General features: G+C 41.0%; 1 protein-coding gene across 12 annotated transcripts in view; it reads right to left on the bottom strand.

Moving 5' to 3' along the window:
• The window catches only part of syne1a (spectrin repeat containing, nuclear envelope 1a), a 143321-nt gene that overhangs the window by 19875 nt on the left and 104056 nt on the right, over positions 1-19390 (bottom strand). For 11 of the 12 annotated variants that reach the window (XM_077551888.1, XM_077551889.1, XM_077551886.1 and 8 more), the window contains 33 exons: positions 16953-17093; positions 15737-15850; positions 15503-15664; positions 14854-15048; positions 14518-14691; positions 13229-13420; positions 12153-12284; positions 11861-11961; positions 11230-11380; positions 11025-11153; positions 10773-10946; positions 10465-10680; positions 10256-10357; positions 9103-9222; positions 8821-9021; positions 8558-8731; positions 7662-7793; positions 7365-7561; positions 7167-7299; positions 5826-6008; positions 5588-5737; positions 5303-5479; positions 5081-5236; positions 4497-4652; positions 4249-4419; positions 3624-3757; positions 3332-3536; positions 1760-1942; positions 1542-1688; positions 1314-1468; positions 1085-1232; positions 822-916; positions 15-252 (listed from right to left, as the gene is read on the bottom strand). In XM_077551888.1, coding sequence (XP_077408014.1) covers positions 15-252; positions 822-916; positions 1085-1232; positions 1314-1468; positions 1542-1688; positions 1760-1942; positions 3332-3536; positions 3624-3757; positions 4249-4419; positions 4497-4652; positions 5081-5236; positions 5303-5479; positions 5588-5737; positions 5826-6008; positions 7167-7299; positions 7365-7561; positions 7662-7793; positions 8558-8731; positions 8821-9021; positions 9103-9222; positions 10256-10357; positions 10465-10680; positions 10773-10946; positions 11025-11153; positions 11230-11380; positions 11861-11961; positions 12153-12284; positions 13229-13420; positions 14518-14691; positions 14854-15048; positions 15503-15664; positions 15737-15850; positions 16953-17093 — 5238 coding nt within the window. The remainder of the gene's footprint in view (positions 1-14; positions 253-821; positions 917-1084; positions 1233-1313; positions 1469-1541; positions 1689-1759; positions 1943-3331; positions 3537-3623; positions 3758-4248; positions 4420-4496; positions 4653-5080; positions 5237-5302; positions 5480-5587; positions 5738-5825; positions 6009-7166; positions 7300-7364; positions 7562-7661; positions 7794-8557; positions 8732-8820; positions 9022-9102; positions 9223-10255; positions 10358-10464; positions 10681-10772; positions 10947-11024; positions 11154-11229; positions 11381-11860; positions 11962-12152; positions 12285-13228; positions 13421-14517; positions 14692-14853; positions 15049-15502; positions 15665-15736; positions 15851-16952; positions 17094-19390) is intronic. The other variant, XM_077551891.1, reaches the window with a different exon arrangement.

Genomic DNA, 19390 nt, shown 5'->3' with positions numbered 1-19390 from the left:
TTCTCAATGCGTACTTGTATCTGGTCCAGCAGGTTCCTGGCCTGCTGAAGAACGACAGGTTCTCCTCCGGCGTGATGCACGTCCAGCTCGCGAGAAGCATCCTGGAGCCAGCGCAGCAGGTTTTCCGACATTTCGTGGTAGCTGTGCCACTGATGGAGCAGACTGTCGATGATGCCCCTGCGCTGTTGGGCGCGTCGCACCACGCCCTGCCATTGATTGGCCAGCAAGGCCAGCTTCACACTGAAGTCATCTCTGTTGGCGCATTAACACAGAAAAATACATTATTATGCTTATTATAATTCATTTGACACAAGATTATATATATATATATTAGGGGTGTGAATTGCGTAGTACCTGGCGATTCAATTCGTATCACGATTCATAGGTCACGATTCGATTCAATGCCGATTAATCCCGATACGAATCTATAAATTAATTATTGCAATTTTTTTTTACTCAAATTTCGAAAATACTTATCAGTAAAATTGTACATGTACACTGTAAGATTTGTATGAAAATGTTTTTATCTGAAAATTCAGGGTGCAGTCTGTTTCATGTTTGAACAGCACTGAAATAAAATATTAAGGCTTAATGTCTTCCATGCTTAATGTGTAAATCCTAACCCTAAGAAAGACGTTTTGTTGAATATTCCCATAAAAAAAATATGTTTGAAAATCGATTCGGCCGCATATTGAATCGATTCGAGAATTGCACGCTGTAATATCGCGATATATTGCCGAATCGATTTTTTCTAACACCCCTAATATATATATATATATATATATATATATATATATATTTGGTCTTTTGTGTCTATTTACCCATCATCCACTTGTCCTTGGTCCAGCATATTATGCCCATCGCTGATAATGGAGTAAAGAATCTGCTGCCTGCTGAACATCTCAGCCTGGAACAACTGCAAACAAACATAGAGAATAATGAGATTCCTTTCCTTCCTTCCTCCCCACCTTCCATCTTCTCTTAAAAAAAAAAAAACCTCATTACTTGTACCTGCAGTATATTGTCCAATCATGTGCATTTCGACATTTAAAACACGTATACAGAAATCCCGTGCGTCTCTGACCTCATGCTCCCGCTGCTGCTCCAGCAGGCTTTGGTAGTTGCCTGTTATTTCGGCGGCCAGTTTGTGCTCGGCCTCGGACAGGAAGTCCATCCAAGCTTCACACTTCTGCAGGAATGTCTGGTGCAGGAGCAGCACCGCCTGCAGCTTACTGCAGTCACAACAGTGTTACTCATTTTTCATACCGCAGTAGAACAGACTGGGGGAGGCGCGCATGAACAGAGCAGCGTACCTGAACCTCTCGCTGAGGAGCGCCGAGTGAGACGCCCACGCTCTGTTCAGAGTCTGCAGACGCTTCCAGTCGACGTCGCTGACCGGCAGTCTGTACATGAGCACGTTGACACGCTCCAAGTCCGGAGACAGACTGCTCAGCTTGGACAGGGGAGCCTGAGAACCACAACGCTTGCTCACTCGCATCCCTAATGAGGATAAGCCGAATACAAAATGGACGGATACCTACCTTCAGTTTGTCCATTCGCGTTTGAATGTCACTCAGCGCCGGCGAGCCGAGCTGCTCGGACTCCTTCAGCACTTGCGCCGCCTCGGCGTCCGTTTGAACGAGCGCGTCCAGCTGCTCCCTGAAGCCCTCGCAGGCCCGACTTCCACACTAGTCAACGATAAACAAAACCGTCAGATCTCCTGAGATCCCGGAGAGGCCCCCGGGTCCTCGCCACGTACCTGCAGCGCCTCCTGTTGCCTGTGCAGGGAGTGCGGCAGCGCCGACAAGCGATGTGCCAGCGACATGTGCTCCGACTGCAGGGCCGCAAACGAGTAGGCGTCCACTCGGCTCCTCAGCTGCTCTCCCAGAGTTTGCAGCTGCTGCAGGGAATGTTGCGCGGATTCCTGCTCACCGAGACAACCCTGTAATAACAGAGACATGAATGGAAGTCAATCAATTGTCAACTTTTTACAATCAGGCAGGTAAACATCATCATTATCGTTTTGACAACTGGCTATTATATTTATTATTATTATTATTATTATTTATTATTTTTATGTTAAATATTTTTTTATATATTATATTTTCTCCTTATTTTGTTTGTGCCGGTTACTTGAAGGGTTGGGACATGAGCTGAAAAAGTCTTCTTTTTTTTTTTAACAATAGCATACAAATTACGAAATGCACACCGAAACAAACATCCACACAAACACACTTTTGAAGAAGTTTGGCCTTGCTAGATGGCTGCTCATTCGTTTATTTTTCACATTTATTTTAGTTATTACTGGGGAGATATGATGGGATTTGTAACATATAGTCACACACTTAAAATTATTTATTTTATTTATTTATTTTTGCCTTCAACATCTCAGGATGCTGGCCACACCTCTGCTAAAATCAGCTATTGTCCCCGAAATGAAATTAATAATAAATAAAATATATTCAGTGTTTGGTTTATTTTTTCGTGTTTTATGAAAAAAAAAATGGAGAAAAAAAATACTTAAGGCATTATTTATGGCGATAAAAAGATGTGTTCTTTTTTTAAATTCAATTTGTAATCTGTAAAAAAAAAATGTTTTTGTTATTTAAAACTAAACTTGTTTGATTAAAAAAAAGAACATTTAATTCATATTTATTTTTTATTTTTTATTTTAAATTTAAAAATGTTTTATTTTTAATTTTTTAACATTTAATTCATAGTTTATTTTAATTTACAATTTGTCTAAAATGTATTTCAATATTTTAAAAATCAAAATTCATTTAATTCAGGCCGTTTATCGTAATAGTGACAGCGTATTTGACGAAAGATCCGAACTCCGACTGACCACAAATGTAACATTTGACTTGTTGTATTGTATTATGCAGTCACGGGGAAAGCATACAAAACAAATATTCAGTTCCTTGTTCATTTTAAATACCTGATACAACTAAAGATATAACCAAAATCACAAATTCTTACATCAGTAGCTATGGCGTTGAACTCCAAAAATAATTGCTTTTCAGCATTCAATGTTTTCTCTTCTTTTCTAATTCCCGAATTAAAGAGTCTGGAAAGAGTATTAAGGCAAGAGGGAAATATCCCAAGCAAGGCCCGACAACCCCAGCAGGACACTGGGCGGACCCCTGTTGTGTAAATCAGGGACCCGTCTCTCCACTCTCTAAAGGCTTTTTGTTGAACTGGACTGTGACTCTACATTCGAGCACAACTGAGAGGGAAGGGCGTGATTTAGTATTCTGCAGAGGGAGCTTTGTAATAAATCAGTGGCGTGAGACACATTCTCTGCAGCCTCCTTGTAGCTCCGCCCACTCACATCACATTCCTTTATCCAGGCGCCGCTCTCCTCTTCCGTGATGTCCCTGTAGGTGGCGCCCTTGAGCAGGCGGTCGGCACGCTCCTCCTGCCTCTCCACTGCTTTCACGCAAGTGCCGAATAATTCTTTGTATTGCTGCCACAGGCCCAGCAAGGCCTTACTGCTCCTCAGCTGCTCCGCGATATGCTCCAATAAATCGTTCCACCTGACAAAATCAAACATTTGCGGTTTCACCTCCAATTGGGACTCTTGTTTAAAAAAAAAAAATTTTTTTTTTTTTTTGCTGTGTTACCTCATGTTGACATCCCGGAGGGCTCTGTTGAGTGTTTCCGCCACACACGGGTGGCACTCTGTGAGGAGTTGTTGGGTTACGGAGCCAAACTTGAGTAGACTGCTCTCCTGCTTTTCCATCTCCTCTTGCAGGTTCTGGGTGGCAGATAAAAACAAATCTATTTCACCTTGCAGAGAACCTTATGACATTTTTTGCCAAATTTGCTAGATGCATGGGGTATAATAATATTAATACAAATAATTAATAGTAATAAAATAAAATAAATAAACAATATTAAAAAGTAAAAATAATATATATAAATCATTTCCTTTCTTTGGTCCTTCCTCGGGTCTCCTGACGGCCTCATGACTCTGGCTGGAAGTGTTCGGTTTAGGTGAACGGTATGGGATTTTTTAAATAGGTTTTAGGTGAACTAATGAATACACACACACTCACACGCACGCATGCACACATGCACATACACATACTCACCCACATACTAAAAAAAAAAAAAAAAAAAAAAGAGTGCAATGATGATGACATGTCAAATGGGTAAAATTACCGAATGAACAATACTGAGCTCTCCCGGAAAAAAAATAAAAATAAAATAAATATATATATAAATCATATAAAATAAAAATAATACCTCCAGACTCTCGACCTGCTGCTGCACAGCCTCCAGGGATCCACTTATGAGGTGCAGCCGGGACACGCAGTACCTGCCCTCCATCAGGTAGCCATCTATTTCTTCCGCGACACGCCGGTACAAGGTCCATTGTTCCAGCACCGAGCGCAGGCTCACCTTCATCTGACTTATCTGTCACAACAACACTTGATTACGGCCCAGAAAGACAAACAAGTCGCTGATTGGTTTTTACGGAGGAGTTTATTTACCATGTGGTCCAAACGAGCCCAGGATTGGTTGAGTCCTTTGAGGGTCTCCTTGACATCAGTGCAGGCTTTTCCTCTCTTATCCTGAAGGAGGGCGTTACCTCGTTCTCCGGCCTTCTCTAGATCCTTCTCTTTCTCCTTTACAAGTTCCTCCAACTCCTGGAAGAATGACAACAGAGTTACTTACGACAGAAGGAAGTTATGGCAACTAATACGAACTGAAGAAACCACAATCAACTTCTCGTGGGGTAGAATGAATACACACACACGCACAGACACATATTCACCCGCATACAAAAAAAAATAAAAATAAAAAATAATGATAAAAATAATTAAAAAAATAAAAATAATTAAAAAAAATTTAAAAAAATGAAAAAAATAAAAATAAAAAAAAATAAAAATAATAATAATAAAAATAAAAATAAATAAAAATAATTAAAAAAATAAAAAATAAATAAAAAGAGAGAGAGAGCAATGATGATGACATGTCAAATCGGTAAAATTACCGAATGAACAATACTGAGCTCTACAGAAAAAAATAAAAATAAAAAAATAAAAAACTTCTCGTGGCCCGTTCCTAAACCTACCTGACAATCTTTCAGCGCATTCTGCACTGATGCGACATCCTCTATCCTGTGCCTCTTCTTCAGTTTCTCCTCCTGGAGCGTCAGCCATGTTTTCAAGGCTTGCACTCCATTCTCATGCTCGAGCCAAACCTCCAAAAGTCCTTCTAAATGTTGAATCTAAAAAAAAAAAAAGATAGCAGACAATTCAGTGCTAAGTCAGCGATCTGACAAAAGATGACGTACCTTTTCCGTGATGAGCCCTTGTAGCGTCTGCCACCGCCTGTTCATCGCTCCGAGGCTTTCGGCAAAGTCGGTTTTATCGCTGCGCTTTCCCTCCACGTCCTGACTGCTGATCTGCAGTACCGACTGATTGACAAAGTCCACGGTCAGCTGTTTGCAGGTCAGGTCGATGCGGAACCCCTGTGAATAGAAGAGGGTGCGTGCATTTTCATGTCAAATCTCTTTAAAAAAAAAATCAAAAAATCAAAGATAAGAACAAACATAAAGCCAAATGGGTTCATGAGTTACCTTGTACTTTTGCAAGAAATTCTGCACCACCGCTGAGCCAACAGCTCCAGCAATTTGCTCCTGGTCTTCGTTAATGATGTTTTCCATAAGCGCGATCCAGCTGATGAGCTCGGCGATGGCGTGACGTGACGCCAGCTTCTCCATCTGCAGCTGAGGGTACAGAAAGTGCCAGATTGTTATGATGAGATCCAAAACAGAAAAAGTAGCATCATCATCATCCTCATCATCTCTCCCACACCTGATGGAGCTTCTCTTGGACGACGGGAATGCGAGTGAGCAGCTCGGCCCACTGGGTGTCGACGTGGCCCAGCGCCGTCCTCAGGCTGGCCGTGTCGACCCGCTTCAATCTCAGCAGCTGGTTGCCCGTGCTCAGGACGGAGGACCGTAATGACGACTTGGCATCCACCTCCTTGGAAAACTCCTGCAAAATTAGCCCAAGTGACTCTCAGTGATCTCTAAAATTCGGTCCATTTTTTTCACTTGATCAGCAATTTCTACCAGATCGACAGACACTGAAGTATAAAACAGGGTTCTTGCAGGAATCACTAAGTTAAAATTTTTAGACTTTTTTTTTTAAAGACCTTTTGAGATCATTATGAGAAAAATTTTAGACCAACTTTGCTTCCAGTCAAATTAGCTTCGAACACCGGCAACTCTTAAGTTTCAACAAGTGCATGCACCTGTCCACACATGACATTTTCACCTGTCAAAAAGCACAGACAGCAGACTTGGGTAAATACAATTTTAGACCTGGGATGAAAATATAAGTGTTTTCTTAAGACATTTAAGGCTTAACCCGTGGGCGTTATTTCGTTTTGATTAAATTCTTGTAATTTTTGCCAAAATCAGGCATTTCCTTTGAAGTGTGATAACTTAGTCATTTATGAATATTTTTTTCACTTTCACGCTCAAAATGTTCACTGACATCAGACCTATCTATACATATATAGTTTTAAAAAAAATGGTTTTTTTAATGCCCTCTATGGACAATAATAGCAGTATTATGCTAACAGCAAAATTAACTATGCTGTATATATATGTAAAATAAAGGTCTAATTCAGTGGTGTCCAAACTCGGTCCTCGGGGGCCGGTAGTCCCGCAGGTTTTGGATATTTCTCTCCTCCAACACAGCTGAAGCTCATCAGCAAGCTCTGCATAAGCATGATAACGACCTTGTTGATTGGAACAGGTGCGTTGGAGCAGGGAAACCTCAAAAACCTGCAGGACTACCGGCCCTCGAGGACCGAGTTTGGACACCACTGGTCTAATTTGAATATTTGATTGGACATATTTAGAGGCTTGAACAAGTCCATAAGTCATAACAATATAATTTTTTATGCATGCCCAGTTTTCACACAATGGCAGTTTTCTGAATAACACAAAATTCTTGTAATTTTGCCCAAATCTGGCTTTTCCTTTGAAGTGTGATAACTTTTAGTCATTTATGAATTTTTTTTTTTTCACTTTAAAATGTAAGTTTCTGAATTTTAGACTTTTTAAGACTTTTTTTTTTTTTAGACCCCGCGGGAACCGTGATAAAAATGTTAACGCCACAAAAGGGTTAAACGTCAGGACTTACCAGGAAGGCACAGAGGTGGTCCCTGACGGTCTCCAGCTCCTGAGGCACGGTGACCGACTGCGTCGTCCAAAACTCAAGTCTGTCCAGAGCCAACTGCAACCAATGGCTCAACTCTGCAGACTCCCTTTGGTACCTATTGTCGTCAAGCAGTTTAAAACCCACAAGAATAACTAATAAACATTTATGACAAAGTCTGACCTGCTCCAGTGTTTGAGTGTGGAGTCAAAACGGTGCAGCTCCTTGTTGACTTTGGTGGTGGACGAGAGCCAGTGTTCTCCCAGCTGAGTCAGCTGATTCTCCAAGTCTAAACAGCTGACGGACAGAAGGAGCCGCTTGCCCTCCTCGAGGACCTGATACAGTTGGGGCTGATGCTCGGTCAGACTGGCCTTCAGACGCTGGAACCGAATCGAAGACGGTCACATTTACTGATAGATGTTTTTGGTGTTGGTGCAAAAAGCCGTAGGTCTCATTTTTGTGTGTGAGTGTGAGTGTTACCTGGTAGAGAGTGATCCTCTCAAATAGTCTCTCCTCGGTTTCCTCCACCAGGCCTACAGTGGGGATGCTGCACTCGACGGCCTCCAGCTGTCTACACAGAGCCTGGTAGTCTTCCACAAGCCTGCTCCATGACTGGCACAGACAAAGCTCATCAACACTTGCTTAAAACCCTGGAGAACCCACGGGGTCAAATTTGGCCCCTATAAATTCTGCTACTCAAATAACAAAAAACTTTTTTTTTTTTTTTACAAATTTAACTTCAAAAGTCCAGAGTGCCACTTCTGACCCCTGCATGTGGCCATCTAGAGGATGAATATTGCACTTACATGAGCCAGAGTGTGACAAGATGGCTAAAATGCAACAAATAAAACAAAAAAATTATATTGTTCAATGTAGCTGTGTGTTTGATTGATTATTTTCTTAAATTCTAAATAGTTTACTGACAGTTTTTGTTATTCAGATTTTTCGAAATGATACCCCTAAATCCCAAAGGGTCAAATTTCGCCCTAATCCTAAATTAGGGCATAAATTGAAAAAAACATTGAAAAAACATATTTTGGTGTTCAGTCAAAAAAATTATAATGTTCAATATAGCTGTGTATTTGATTGATTATTTTCTTAAATTCTAAATAGTTTACTGACAGTTTTTGTTATTCAGATTTTTCGAAATGAGACCCCTAAATCCCAAAGGGTCAAATTTCGCCCTAATCCTAAATTAGGGAATACATTGAAAAAAACATTGAAAAAACATATATTTTGGTGTTCAGTGAATTTATAGCATTTAATGTATAATTCATAATTTTCCAAAGAAGAAAAGGGTTCTTGGGTTCTCCAGGGTCAAACTGGTAAATAAAATGGACATTTAAAATAAATAAATAATCCTTGCTCATTCTCACCTCCAGAATGCCCTCAAGCTCCACCCCCCTCCTGTGGGCCTGTTTGAGGACACTGTGAGCTAAAGACATGGTCTCCTCTAGGGCCTGGCTTTCTCGAGGTGCCACCAATCCAGACACTTTGCTGTAGAAGGTCTGAGTGAGGATCATGTGGCATTCGAGACTCTGGAAGAACTCCTGAAGGGGGAACGAAGGAACATAATCAACATGGAGGTCAGATTAAGTATTTTATTTTTTTTAATCCAGAGAAAAGAATGACACTTTACTTTGTGTTTGTTTAGTAGCATTTGGACCTCCATGACCGAGGCGACAGTCATTTTCTGGTCGGCGGCCATCTTGTCCTGGGCCGTGTCCACCAGGTCGGTGAGGTCTCGGAGCGCCGCCTCGTACTGGGCCTTGAGAGCCAGGGCTCGGTTCAGGCCGCTGCGTCTGGAGCCCACCATCAGTAGCAGCTCTTCGTATGCGTCCTGCACAACAAAATGTCCGCCGCGTCACCAATCCCGTCAAGAGAAATGAAGCGATTCTGTTTTTTTTTTTGTTTGCTTTACATGTAGTTTGAGGAGCTCCTGGTGGGAGAGTCGATCCGATTGGAGCCCTTCAGCTTTGGTCTTCAGCTCGGTCACTCGTTGCTCAAACTCCCTTAGACTGTCCTCCACCTCGGATAATGTCTGCAAAAAGTGCCCATGTCACGGGTGATCATTTTGAGAATTTACCATGAAAAAAACGGTGCAACATAAGGTAACCAAGACATTTACTCCCAAGTATGATGCAAAACTACCACCACAATAATTAATATCGTATATTGTTAAATTAATAGCTGATGTTGCTGTACAGAAGGAACATTTGCTACACTGCAAAAACTGATCTCTTAAGATATAATTACTTAAATTTAACCTAAATTTGCTTATTTTGCTTTGACATGTTATTTAAATTGCCAAACATGATCATTCTGCTTATTTTAAGATACTTATTAATTATCTTATTTGATCAAGCAATCTTGGCATTGAGTGCTAACAGCCAGTTTTAAGTACTGTGAAGCTTAAAACAAACTTTTCCCACATTTTAAGATGACTACTAACCAACATCAAAGGCCCTGAACTGGGGTTTGCATAATCTAGTAATAAAATAAATAAGAAAAAAATAAGTAATAAGTGCAATATAGCCCTCTATTATAAGTGGTTCGTTTCGTTATATTTACTACGCTCATTTTTCCTCCTTCCAATAACAGCTCAGTGGGTATAGAGGTAGAGTGTCTAACCTCAGGCAGGGAGGTTGTGGGTTCAATCCCTGGCTAGGTCATACCAAATACAATCAAAAAGGGACCTGTTGCCTCCCTGCGCTTGTCATTCAGGCTAAGTTGGCCAAACATAAATAAATACTGAAGTATTTTAAGAAAATAGTTCTATTTCTTACAGCTTGAAAAAAAGATAATATTTTTTTTAGTCTAAAAATACTATTATTAAGAAGGCTACGGTTGCCTAGTATTATTTTTTTAATTACTAAAAAATTTATTTTAATTAATTAAAAAAAATGTCTTGTTCTGTTGGCAGTTGCTTATTGGAAGTAATCATTTTCTTATTTTATTTTTATTTTTTTTAAATTTCTACTGATTATAAACTGGCATTCAAGTTTATAATCATTTTTGTCTGTCTCATGAATAATAAACGTTCTGCCTTTTTCCCGTGTGTGTCGGCATCAAACCTCGATCTGCTTGGCAGCGGGCCTGTCCACTGTCGCGGCCATCTTCTGTAGCAGCAGGTGTTTACTCTCGCTCAAAGCTGTGAACAGCATTTGGAGTTCATTCTGCCACAAAGAGAGCGAGTGGTGTTGATTTGAAAATATACCCTCTTACTGTCTGTCCATCACGAGAAACCAATTTTTGGTTTCTCACGCCATTATGAGAACGTTACCTGGAAATTTAAGTGCTCCTGGAGCCTGTCCCTCATGGTGTCGCATTGCTGTTCGAGGGTGGAATCCAGCAAGCCCATCCTCTCCTGCAGACCCTCCAGGGTGTCCTCCATCAAGGCTCGCTCCTCCCCTCCGCACAGCCTGCCCGCACCTCCACCCAGGAGGTCTCTGCACTGGTTCACCTCCCTGCTCATCTCCTTTAGATTTTTATCGGTGGACTGCGCGGACGGATCGGCAACATTGTTGCCAGCCAATCACATTTCTCATACATTCAAAGCCTCATTTGTGAGTTAGCGGCGCTCTTTCTTACCTCCAGATGTGTGAGCTGCGTCTCGGTGTTCTCGGAGAGCAGCACGGGCCCCGAGAGCATCTCGTTCTCAGCGGCGTCCAACCAGGTGGACGCGGCCGACACCGCGTCATATAGATTCTGTTGGAGCGCCATCGTAGCCGAGGAGGGCGCCATCTTCTGGTCACCGTCCTCTGCCTGCAAGAGGTGCACAGGCTATTTACAAGCTGACACAAGAAGCATTTTCAAAAGTGGTTTCAACGGGATGGTTTTGACCTCTTCTGCGATTTTTTCTAGAGTCTGGCTGCAGGCCTCGAATAAAGCTGTCGGCGAGCGAGAGTCCTGGCTGCTGGACTCGCCTCGGAACACCATGCTGGGACTGGTCAGACGGGACCGGTGGATGATCTGCACACACAGGTGGCATGAGAGATGACTCGTGAAGATGACATCCTGGGAATCATGTCACGCGAGGAGATAGTACCGGGCTAAATTGATCGTGTTCTAGAGTGTTGAGTGAGAGCTGCAGCTTCGTGCTCTGATCTTTGTTCAGGTTCTCCCAACGTTGGCGCAATTGCTCGCCGTGGGACAAGCTCTCTGTCTCCAGTAACACTCCCACAGGAAGAGGCACCTCGCTGTAGCAGAGAAAGGAGAAAAAAAGATTTTAAAAAGTTATCAAATCATATTGACTCATTCGCTGCCATTGACGGTTATAGACGTCAAATATTCATTTTAACTATTTCTATTAGTTTAACATTTTTTTTCACTTTTGTTTACAAGAGTATGAAAACCTAGAATTTTTTTATTGTACATTTAGAACAGATATAACATTTTTGATTAATTGTGAGTTAATTCGTCACGTCATGCAATTAATTACGATTAAAAAAAATGTATCCCCTGATGCTACTAATTTTTAATAATCTTTTCTTTTCTTTATCTGTTCTACATGTACAATAAAACAATTCTAGGTTTTCATACTCTTGTTAACAAAAGTGGAAAAAATGTTAAACTAAGAGAAATAGTTCAAATGAATTTTCAACGTCAATAGCCGTCAATGGCAGTGAATGAGTTAAAGAGATGCATTATAAAAAAAATTAATAATTGTGAGAACATACCCATCCCCATTTGTTGTTATCTGTTGACTGAGTAAGTCTTCCCCAACACTGGCTACTGACTGAAGCAACCTCCTCTGCTCCGCCACATGCTGCTGCAGCTCCTAAAAACATAAAAAAAAAAATATTATTTTGTTTACGTGCTCAAACCCATTTTGCGGCTGAGTCATCAATGTCGCGCCTTTCGTGGCAAGTCTATGTCCAAGTGAACAGTTAAGATACAATTAGGGTTAAAATAATGCAAACTTGGGCTAGCCTGGGTGGCATGTAAATGTAAGTATAGCATCCTTCGCACCCTCTGTCGGAGAAGGTTTTCGTGATGCTGCTGCGTGCGCGACGAGCGAGCCTGGGAGAGCCAATCCTGCATGTTGGGGCTCTGCGAAAGCGACGAGTCCGGCTCGCTGTCATCTTGCTCCTGCAATGAACCCTGTGGTAAACAAAAACAAGAACAGGCGAGTCAGGAGAGGTTGCTATCATGCTAATGCTAAGTCGTATTTAAGTGTATTATTAAAAAAAAAAAAAAGGAAATAGGTTGACAAACGGGTAAGGAAAAGTAGTCTACAGTTGTCAACTGGAATCCACCTGCTTACTGCCATTGACGTTTAGAGACGTTTTTCAACAAAGGAGGGTCTCGTACAGCTTGTAATGACAATCTGAGGCTTGTAGATGGCAGCAGTGCAGAGTAAAGATTCAAGATTAGCAAAGTTTTAAGATTAAGTGGTGACGTTTGGCCTTTTCTGTCCTGAATTGTTTCTTTGAAATTTTTTCATCCATTTATTTCACACAAAAAATATATATATATTAGTAAAATTACTTTTTCAATAAGGAACTAAATCATTCTAAATACATCAAAAATGAGAATGAAAAAGGTATTTTACATATTTTGCATACACATTTGAACTTTTTTAGAACTTTTTTTTCTGCCAAAAATCTAATGAAATCTAACTTCTCCAATCTTTTTTTTTTTTCTTCTTCTTCTTCTCTCTGGAGAGCTCAGTATTGTTCATTCGGTAATTTTACCAATTTGACATGTCGTCATCATTGCTCTCTTTTTTTAATTTTTTTATAAATTTTATTTTATTTTTTTTTTCTATGTGGGTGAGTATGTGTATGTGCGTGTGTGCGCCTCTCCAATCCTAGTTGCAAAAGAACTATTAACTAGATTAGTGAAAATGAAGACGTCTTACAATGTTTAGCTTTAGCACAACTTAGCATCCATTTGTCTCAGAGGCTAAAGGCACACAATAGCTTGTTGTCCTGCGATGGAAAACAGCACACTTTTATGCGGGACTGTGGCCAGCTAGTGCTTGCACAATACCACCATTGATGTTCATGTCAAGTAAAAAGCCTGAAAAGGCAGCATCCACTCACTTGTATGTCCCCCTGTTTGTCCTGCAGCATTTGCTGCAGCTCCAGCAGGCTGTCTTTCAAGGAGTGCAGTTTGACGGTGAGCTGCTCCGCCTCGCCCTTGGTCTCGGCTCGGCCCTCCAGCAGCAAGCTCTCGCTGTGCACCGACAGCTCCGACAGATACGACACCTTTTGCTCGATCTCGAACAGCATGTTCTGTCAAAACAAAAAGAAAGGATTGTTTCTTCTTTGAACATCGTGTCTAAATTCGAATTTGTTCATCTATGGATAAAAAGAAAACGGGACACTCCCTCCTTGATGTCCACGCTGTGAGAATGTGTTACAAGTGAATAAAGCCATCAAAAGAAAAGAGAAGGATTAGCGTCGGACTTGTTTTCAAGGGCCCTTGGCTACGGTTGTAACATTCCCACACAACACAAAGTGTCTCTATTCAACCGTTTTTTTCCTTTTACTTCTGCCAATCTGAGTCGACTGAGCGAGCGTTGCAGGCTAGAAGCTTCTTTCGCATTGAAAAAAACAGCAACCGTCTTTTAAGTTTGATACAAACAAGTGCGGAAAACAATGGAATCGGACTCACGTTGTTGGTGCTAAAAACGACTTTTAAAAACCGTACTGTGGTTGTTTAAATGGCTGTTTAATGGATTAGCAAGCGCACGCTAAAATGAGCTGATATCTCATTAAAGTAGAGTTAACCTTGCACATGCTGGTCTGTGTTAATAAACTATGGTTTTAGTCCAGGTTTGCCCCCTAGGAGATGAGGATCTTAATTTGGGGGTGCAACAGGAGCCATATGTGAGCTATAATCAGCTTATTTTGATCCCCTTACTACGACAGGACAAACACACACACATTCCATTGTTATGGCGGAAAGAACAATTACGGTGCATCATAAGGCCAATTTTGTCACCTTATTATTTAGCTGGTCTAATATCAACTCCTGTTTTGATACGTTACCATAGAAACAGGAAAATAAGTCTTTTTTTTCTCCATTTTAAATTATGCAAGTAATTAACTGATTCGAAAAAGAGGAGGATGAGCGTGTGCAGTGGACACATTTTTTTTTGAAGACGTCCTCATAACATTAAATGTCGAAAATATTAACACATAACAGCTGCTCTTTAAATTTGGCGGGAATTTTTTGGGATAAAAAAGCCTTTATAATTATTAATTATTATTAATCGTAATTAATCAAAATTCTAAATTCTAAAACGTGATTAATCGAATAATTTTTTTAAAAATCATTTGACAGCTCTAAATTTTAAACATTTAGTTATGCAGTGTCAGTACGTCACCTGGCAGTCAATGAGCTGCTCCTCCATGTCGAGGTCTTCGTTTTGGAGTTGAAGGGCCGAGCTGAGGGTGGCCCGGGTGCTGAGCAGCCAGTGGTCCAGCTCCTCGGCCTCCGTGTGGTACCGCTGCAGCGCTTGCTCCTGCCGCTGCTCCTCGAGTTGCTCGCTGAGCTTCTCCTACGAGGAATAAATAATCCAACATGAGCGGCTGTTTGAAAATATGTGACCAGTTAAAAAAAAAAAAAAAAACGAGGACGGCAACAAGGAAGCGTTGGGAAAATCAGTTTGAAAATCTATATCTGGTTGAATTTTGATCAAATAGTAAAATGAGCATCTTACCTCCAACAGTTGCCGTTTCCCGGACGCCTTCATCCTGATGGTGGCCATTCTCTCTTCCAGCACGGTGAGGGTGGATTGCAGGGCCAGCTGGTCTGCAGGCTCGCCGTTCCCGTCGCCGTCCGCCAGCTCCTCGGAGAAGCACGTCTGCAGCTCGCCAATCTCCTCTTGCAGCATCAGGATCTCGTCCATCAGAGCCTGGGTGAGAGGTTTCCGTGCAATCAGCGGACATACCCGGAGCATTTGAGAGCGGAGAGAACAGCTTATCACAATTTTGTCCTTAATATTTTTTTGTCATTTAAATTTTGTCTTCTCTGTGTAATGCGTCAAAATCAGAAGACATTTTGCTCGTGCAGCTGTCGTCGCCACGTTGAGGTGGCTCGGGCATCTGGTTCGCATGCCTCCTGGACGCCTCCCTGGGGAGGTGTTCCGGGCATGTCCTACCGGCGGGAGGCCCCGTGTACGACCCAGGACACGCTGGAGAGACTACGTCTCTCTGCTGGCCTGGGAACGCCTTGGGATCCCGTCGGAGGAGCTGGGTGAAGTGGCTGGGGAGAGGGAAGTCTGGGCTTCCCTGCTAAAGCTGCTGCCCCCGCGACCCGATCCCCGGATAAGCGGAATTGAAGACGGACGGACAGCTGTCGTCTCTCACCTGATGCGTCGCCATCTGGCTCTCGGGACTCTTGCTGGGCTCCAGGCCTTCGCCGAGCGCCGCCTCGATGGACTCCATCTTGGTGGAAATGGACTGCAGGGACTCCTGGTAGTGCTGCTGCCGCTCCAGGGCTTCGTACAGACTCTTCTGCTTCTCGCTTATCTAGGGCACGACGAGAGGATGAAAACGGTGCGCGGCCTTTTTTTCTTTCGACACAGGTCGATTTAACCGTACCACGTTCTTGAGCGTTTCCCAGGATCTCTGCAGGTCATCTAGGTTGGCGGTGCTGGTCTCCATAGACGGGTCGTAAAGCTCCTGGAGGGCCGCTCGACTCAGACCACCTCGACCCTGGATCATTAAAACAATGAATTGAAAATGAACACACATAAAAATGGCTAAACAATGCAACAAAAACGCTTTTGTTGCTCACCCCTGAGTTTAAGAAACATCTCAACTAATGAGTAGTAATGTTTTAGTCTTAGCAAAAGCTAATCAGATCCATGAGTGCTGGTGTTGTTTTCACTCGAGTAGCATCTGACCAAGGTCTCATGAGAATAGTTTACACTCTCATGACCCTCAACTTTTCAAATGCAGCACATTTGAGTTCGACAAACAAAATACAGCTCACAATAATATCCGCAATATTTATGAATATTATAAACAATATGCCGCTATTTCACTCATAGCATTTTATCTAAAAGGGGACGTCAAGTCCCAATTTTTCTTGACAATGTCTATGCGGTCCCACAAGTCACCGCAACATTCAAACCCAAAAATGTTAAAAAATAATTTTTTTAATTCTAATAATATTATTCCAATGCTAATTGCTGCACAACGGAAACAGATATAAATATACTTTTTTTCTTGATAAAAGAAGAGACTAATCTTTATATGTTTATATAGCAATAGAACACAATATTCTGTGGGCCTTGCAAAATCAGTCAAAATCCAGTAAAACAGCCGGGAGAGAAGGGGGTTACTTCAGTGGAAATGGCTGGGAGTGAATGAGTTAATATTGTGTTTTCCACCCATTTTTATGTATCTCAGTGGGCGGCCATTTTGCAGCTTGGCCACATTCAGAAAACTGGTGAGCCGTGATTGGTTACCTGATCCCTGTGCAACTGTGACATCATATTCAGTTGACAGGAAGTGGCAAAATGGCCGCCCCCTGAGATGGATTAAAAAATAAATAAATAAATACAGGTAGATTTTGTTGCTTAATTCATATTCCACCAATGCAAATATTAATCAGAATAATGTGTTTAGCCTAGCGTGGGCGCATAGAACATATTTTTCTAAAGAACATTTTTCACTTGAAAATGATAGAAAAGTCAAAATCTTAATTGGTGCGAATTAAAGTTAAAAATAACAAATAAAGTGGAGGGTGATGAAGTGAAGAGCAGGTAGGCCAAGCAGGGGAGGGGGGATTAAAGGTGCGGAATGGCAGTACCTGGTTAAGAGGAGCATCAGCGTTAGGCCCAGGGGAGGGGGAGCGGCAGGCAGGGGGGGAGGAGACCTCGCTGTTGGTGCCCTCCTCCCCCGACTCCTCGGTCACAGGGGAGAGGAGCGTGTGGCAGCGGCCTGCCGTCATCTGACCACACCGCATCGCCGCACCAAAAGAAGCAGCAGGAGGAGCAGGAGGGGGAGCAAAACGGGAAACATAGGGCAGGAAAAGTCCGAATGAAAAGAGTGAGACAACAGAAAAAAAGAAAGGAAGTGCGAGAGAAGGCTTTCAAATCAAAAGTGGGAGTGCAGGTTGAGCAGGTTGTAGCGGGAACATTGTTTGTTAATTATACGGGGAAACAATCAAAATCCATTCGGTCGTGTTGCTGCCCAACAGCAGCCAAGGATCCTTTACTGGTCAATTTGTCGTCAACAACATGCATCTATTGTTCATATGTCCTCCAAACCGGCGGCCTCCATACACCGGCCTGTGAGGGACTCAATTAAGAATATTTGATTGATCATTAGAGTCATAAAGTCAGTTTTTATTTTGAATACGAGGTGCATCTGTCTGTGCTTCTGAAAAACCTGTTTAACCGCTCGTTTTGGTCACGTGATGCTGTTGTAAAAAATGGAAGCCCGCTAGCTAATAGTAAAATGGGCAGTTTTTGTTTTTTTTTAAATTGGATTTTACTTTATTACGGAAGCGTATTGCATTCACTTGAAAAAAAAAAAAGTCCTGTTTTTTTAAATAATTTTTTCCCTCTGTTTTTCTGAATAATTTTTTTCTGTTTTTTTTAAATAATTTTTTTCCTCTGTTTTTCTGAATAATTTTTTTTCTGTTTTTTTAAATAATTTTTTTTCCCTCTGTTTTTCTGAATAATTTTTTTTCTGTTTTTCGGAGTAATTTTCCGTATAGAAAAACAGGCTGAAAAAAAATTTATTCAGAAAAACAGGGGGAAAAAAAATATTAAAAAAAAAACAGGAAAAAAAAATATTTAAAAAAACAGCAAAAAAATTATTCCGAAAAACACAGGAAAAAAAATATTTAAAAAAACAGGACTTTTTTTTTTTTCAAGTGAATGCAATACGCTTCCGTACTTTATAAATATATACTAATAACAAACAGAATATAAAGGATTAACTAGTTTACAGTTTATGCATCATGTTTAATTAATTGCAGCTGCTTCTGGTGTGTGCGACTTGGCCACCGGGGGCAGTATAATACAGTCCCATAGACAAATGAAGACTTTCACAACTACTGGAGAGACCATTGAGTATTCTGCAAACTATACATATTGTAGTTACGTCTTTGTATTTACAGACAGACAGTGTAGCAGTGATAATCAAGAAAAAAAAAAAAGCAGTTTTAGCATTAAATGCTACGGCCACCAAAGGCATAGTAATGTCTAGAGAGAGTATGAGTGTCAGCTGTACTAGAAGTGGCCCAGTTGTCAGCCAGCCAGCAAGCCTGTCTGCATGCATGCATGAGTTAGAGTAGCGAGACAGAACTGAAACGTGAGCCAAGGCCTAACTGCTGCTTTTTGGCAGTTCACAACTTGGCTAAACTCACACGGGGCCTTGTCAAAATACGCGGGGCGCTTTCCCGGGCTTTATGATGCAATGTGGAGCAATAGAGGACGTCGGCATGAAAAGTTTGTTTTCAGCTGCATGGTCAACAAAGATGATCCTGAAGACGATCATGCTAGCGTGCAGCTTACACACACAGGTTTGTTTTACTACACGCACACACACACACACACACACACACACAAACCATGTTGTGATATCCTGTTTCCTGGCACAACGCAACGCAGACAACAGTGACAAGGCCACGGAATGTGAGACGTATACGGTAGTATGAGATTTCCAAACACAGCCGGCTAATGAATAAAGCAGCTAAAAATGTCCACACTCACAGACACACACGAAGGGAAAAAAAAAAAGTCTAATTCAAGTATGACTCGAAGAGTTTCTGTACTATAGTAGAAGTGGATTAGCTAAATAAAGAAACAATATATAATAAATAACAAAATAATTAGATTACAATAAATCACAATATGTAATAAATATTATTAAATTAGAATCAATTACAATACATAATAATATAGAATTTATTTAATGTTCGTAGAAGACAAAAGTCAAAAATAAAAATATTGCACATATATTAATTTAAATATTTTAAAAGTTTACTAATGATTAATAATGATTGAATACATTGAAAAAAATATTTTTTATTCACTAACAAATTAATAAATACGGACCTTGTTTTATTTTTAAGGTTTTATTATTAATAAAAAAATTAATATTTCTTAATATATATATATATATTGTGTATAATCAATATATTATTTGATTACATTGCTATTTATTTTTTAAAATGCTTTCAAAAACAAAATAATTAGGGTTTTTTTTATAGGTCAAAGATGAATATCCCCAGTTTTT

Source organism: Vanacampus margaritifer, chromosome 19 (genome assembly GCF_051991255.1).
Source record: "Vanacampus margaritifer isolate UIUO_Vmar chromosome 19, RoL_Vmar_1.0, whole genome shotgun sequence".
In the NCBI taxonomy this organism is placed as follows: domain Eukaryota; kingdom Metazoa; phylum Chordata; class Actinopteri; order Syngnathiformes; family Syngnathidae; genus Vanacampus; species Vanacampus margaritifer.
This window is presented reverse-complemented; position numbering and strand designations above follow the sequence as displayed.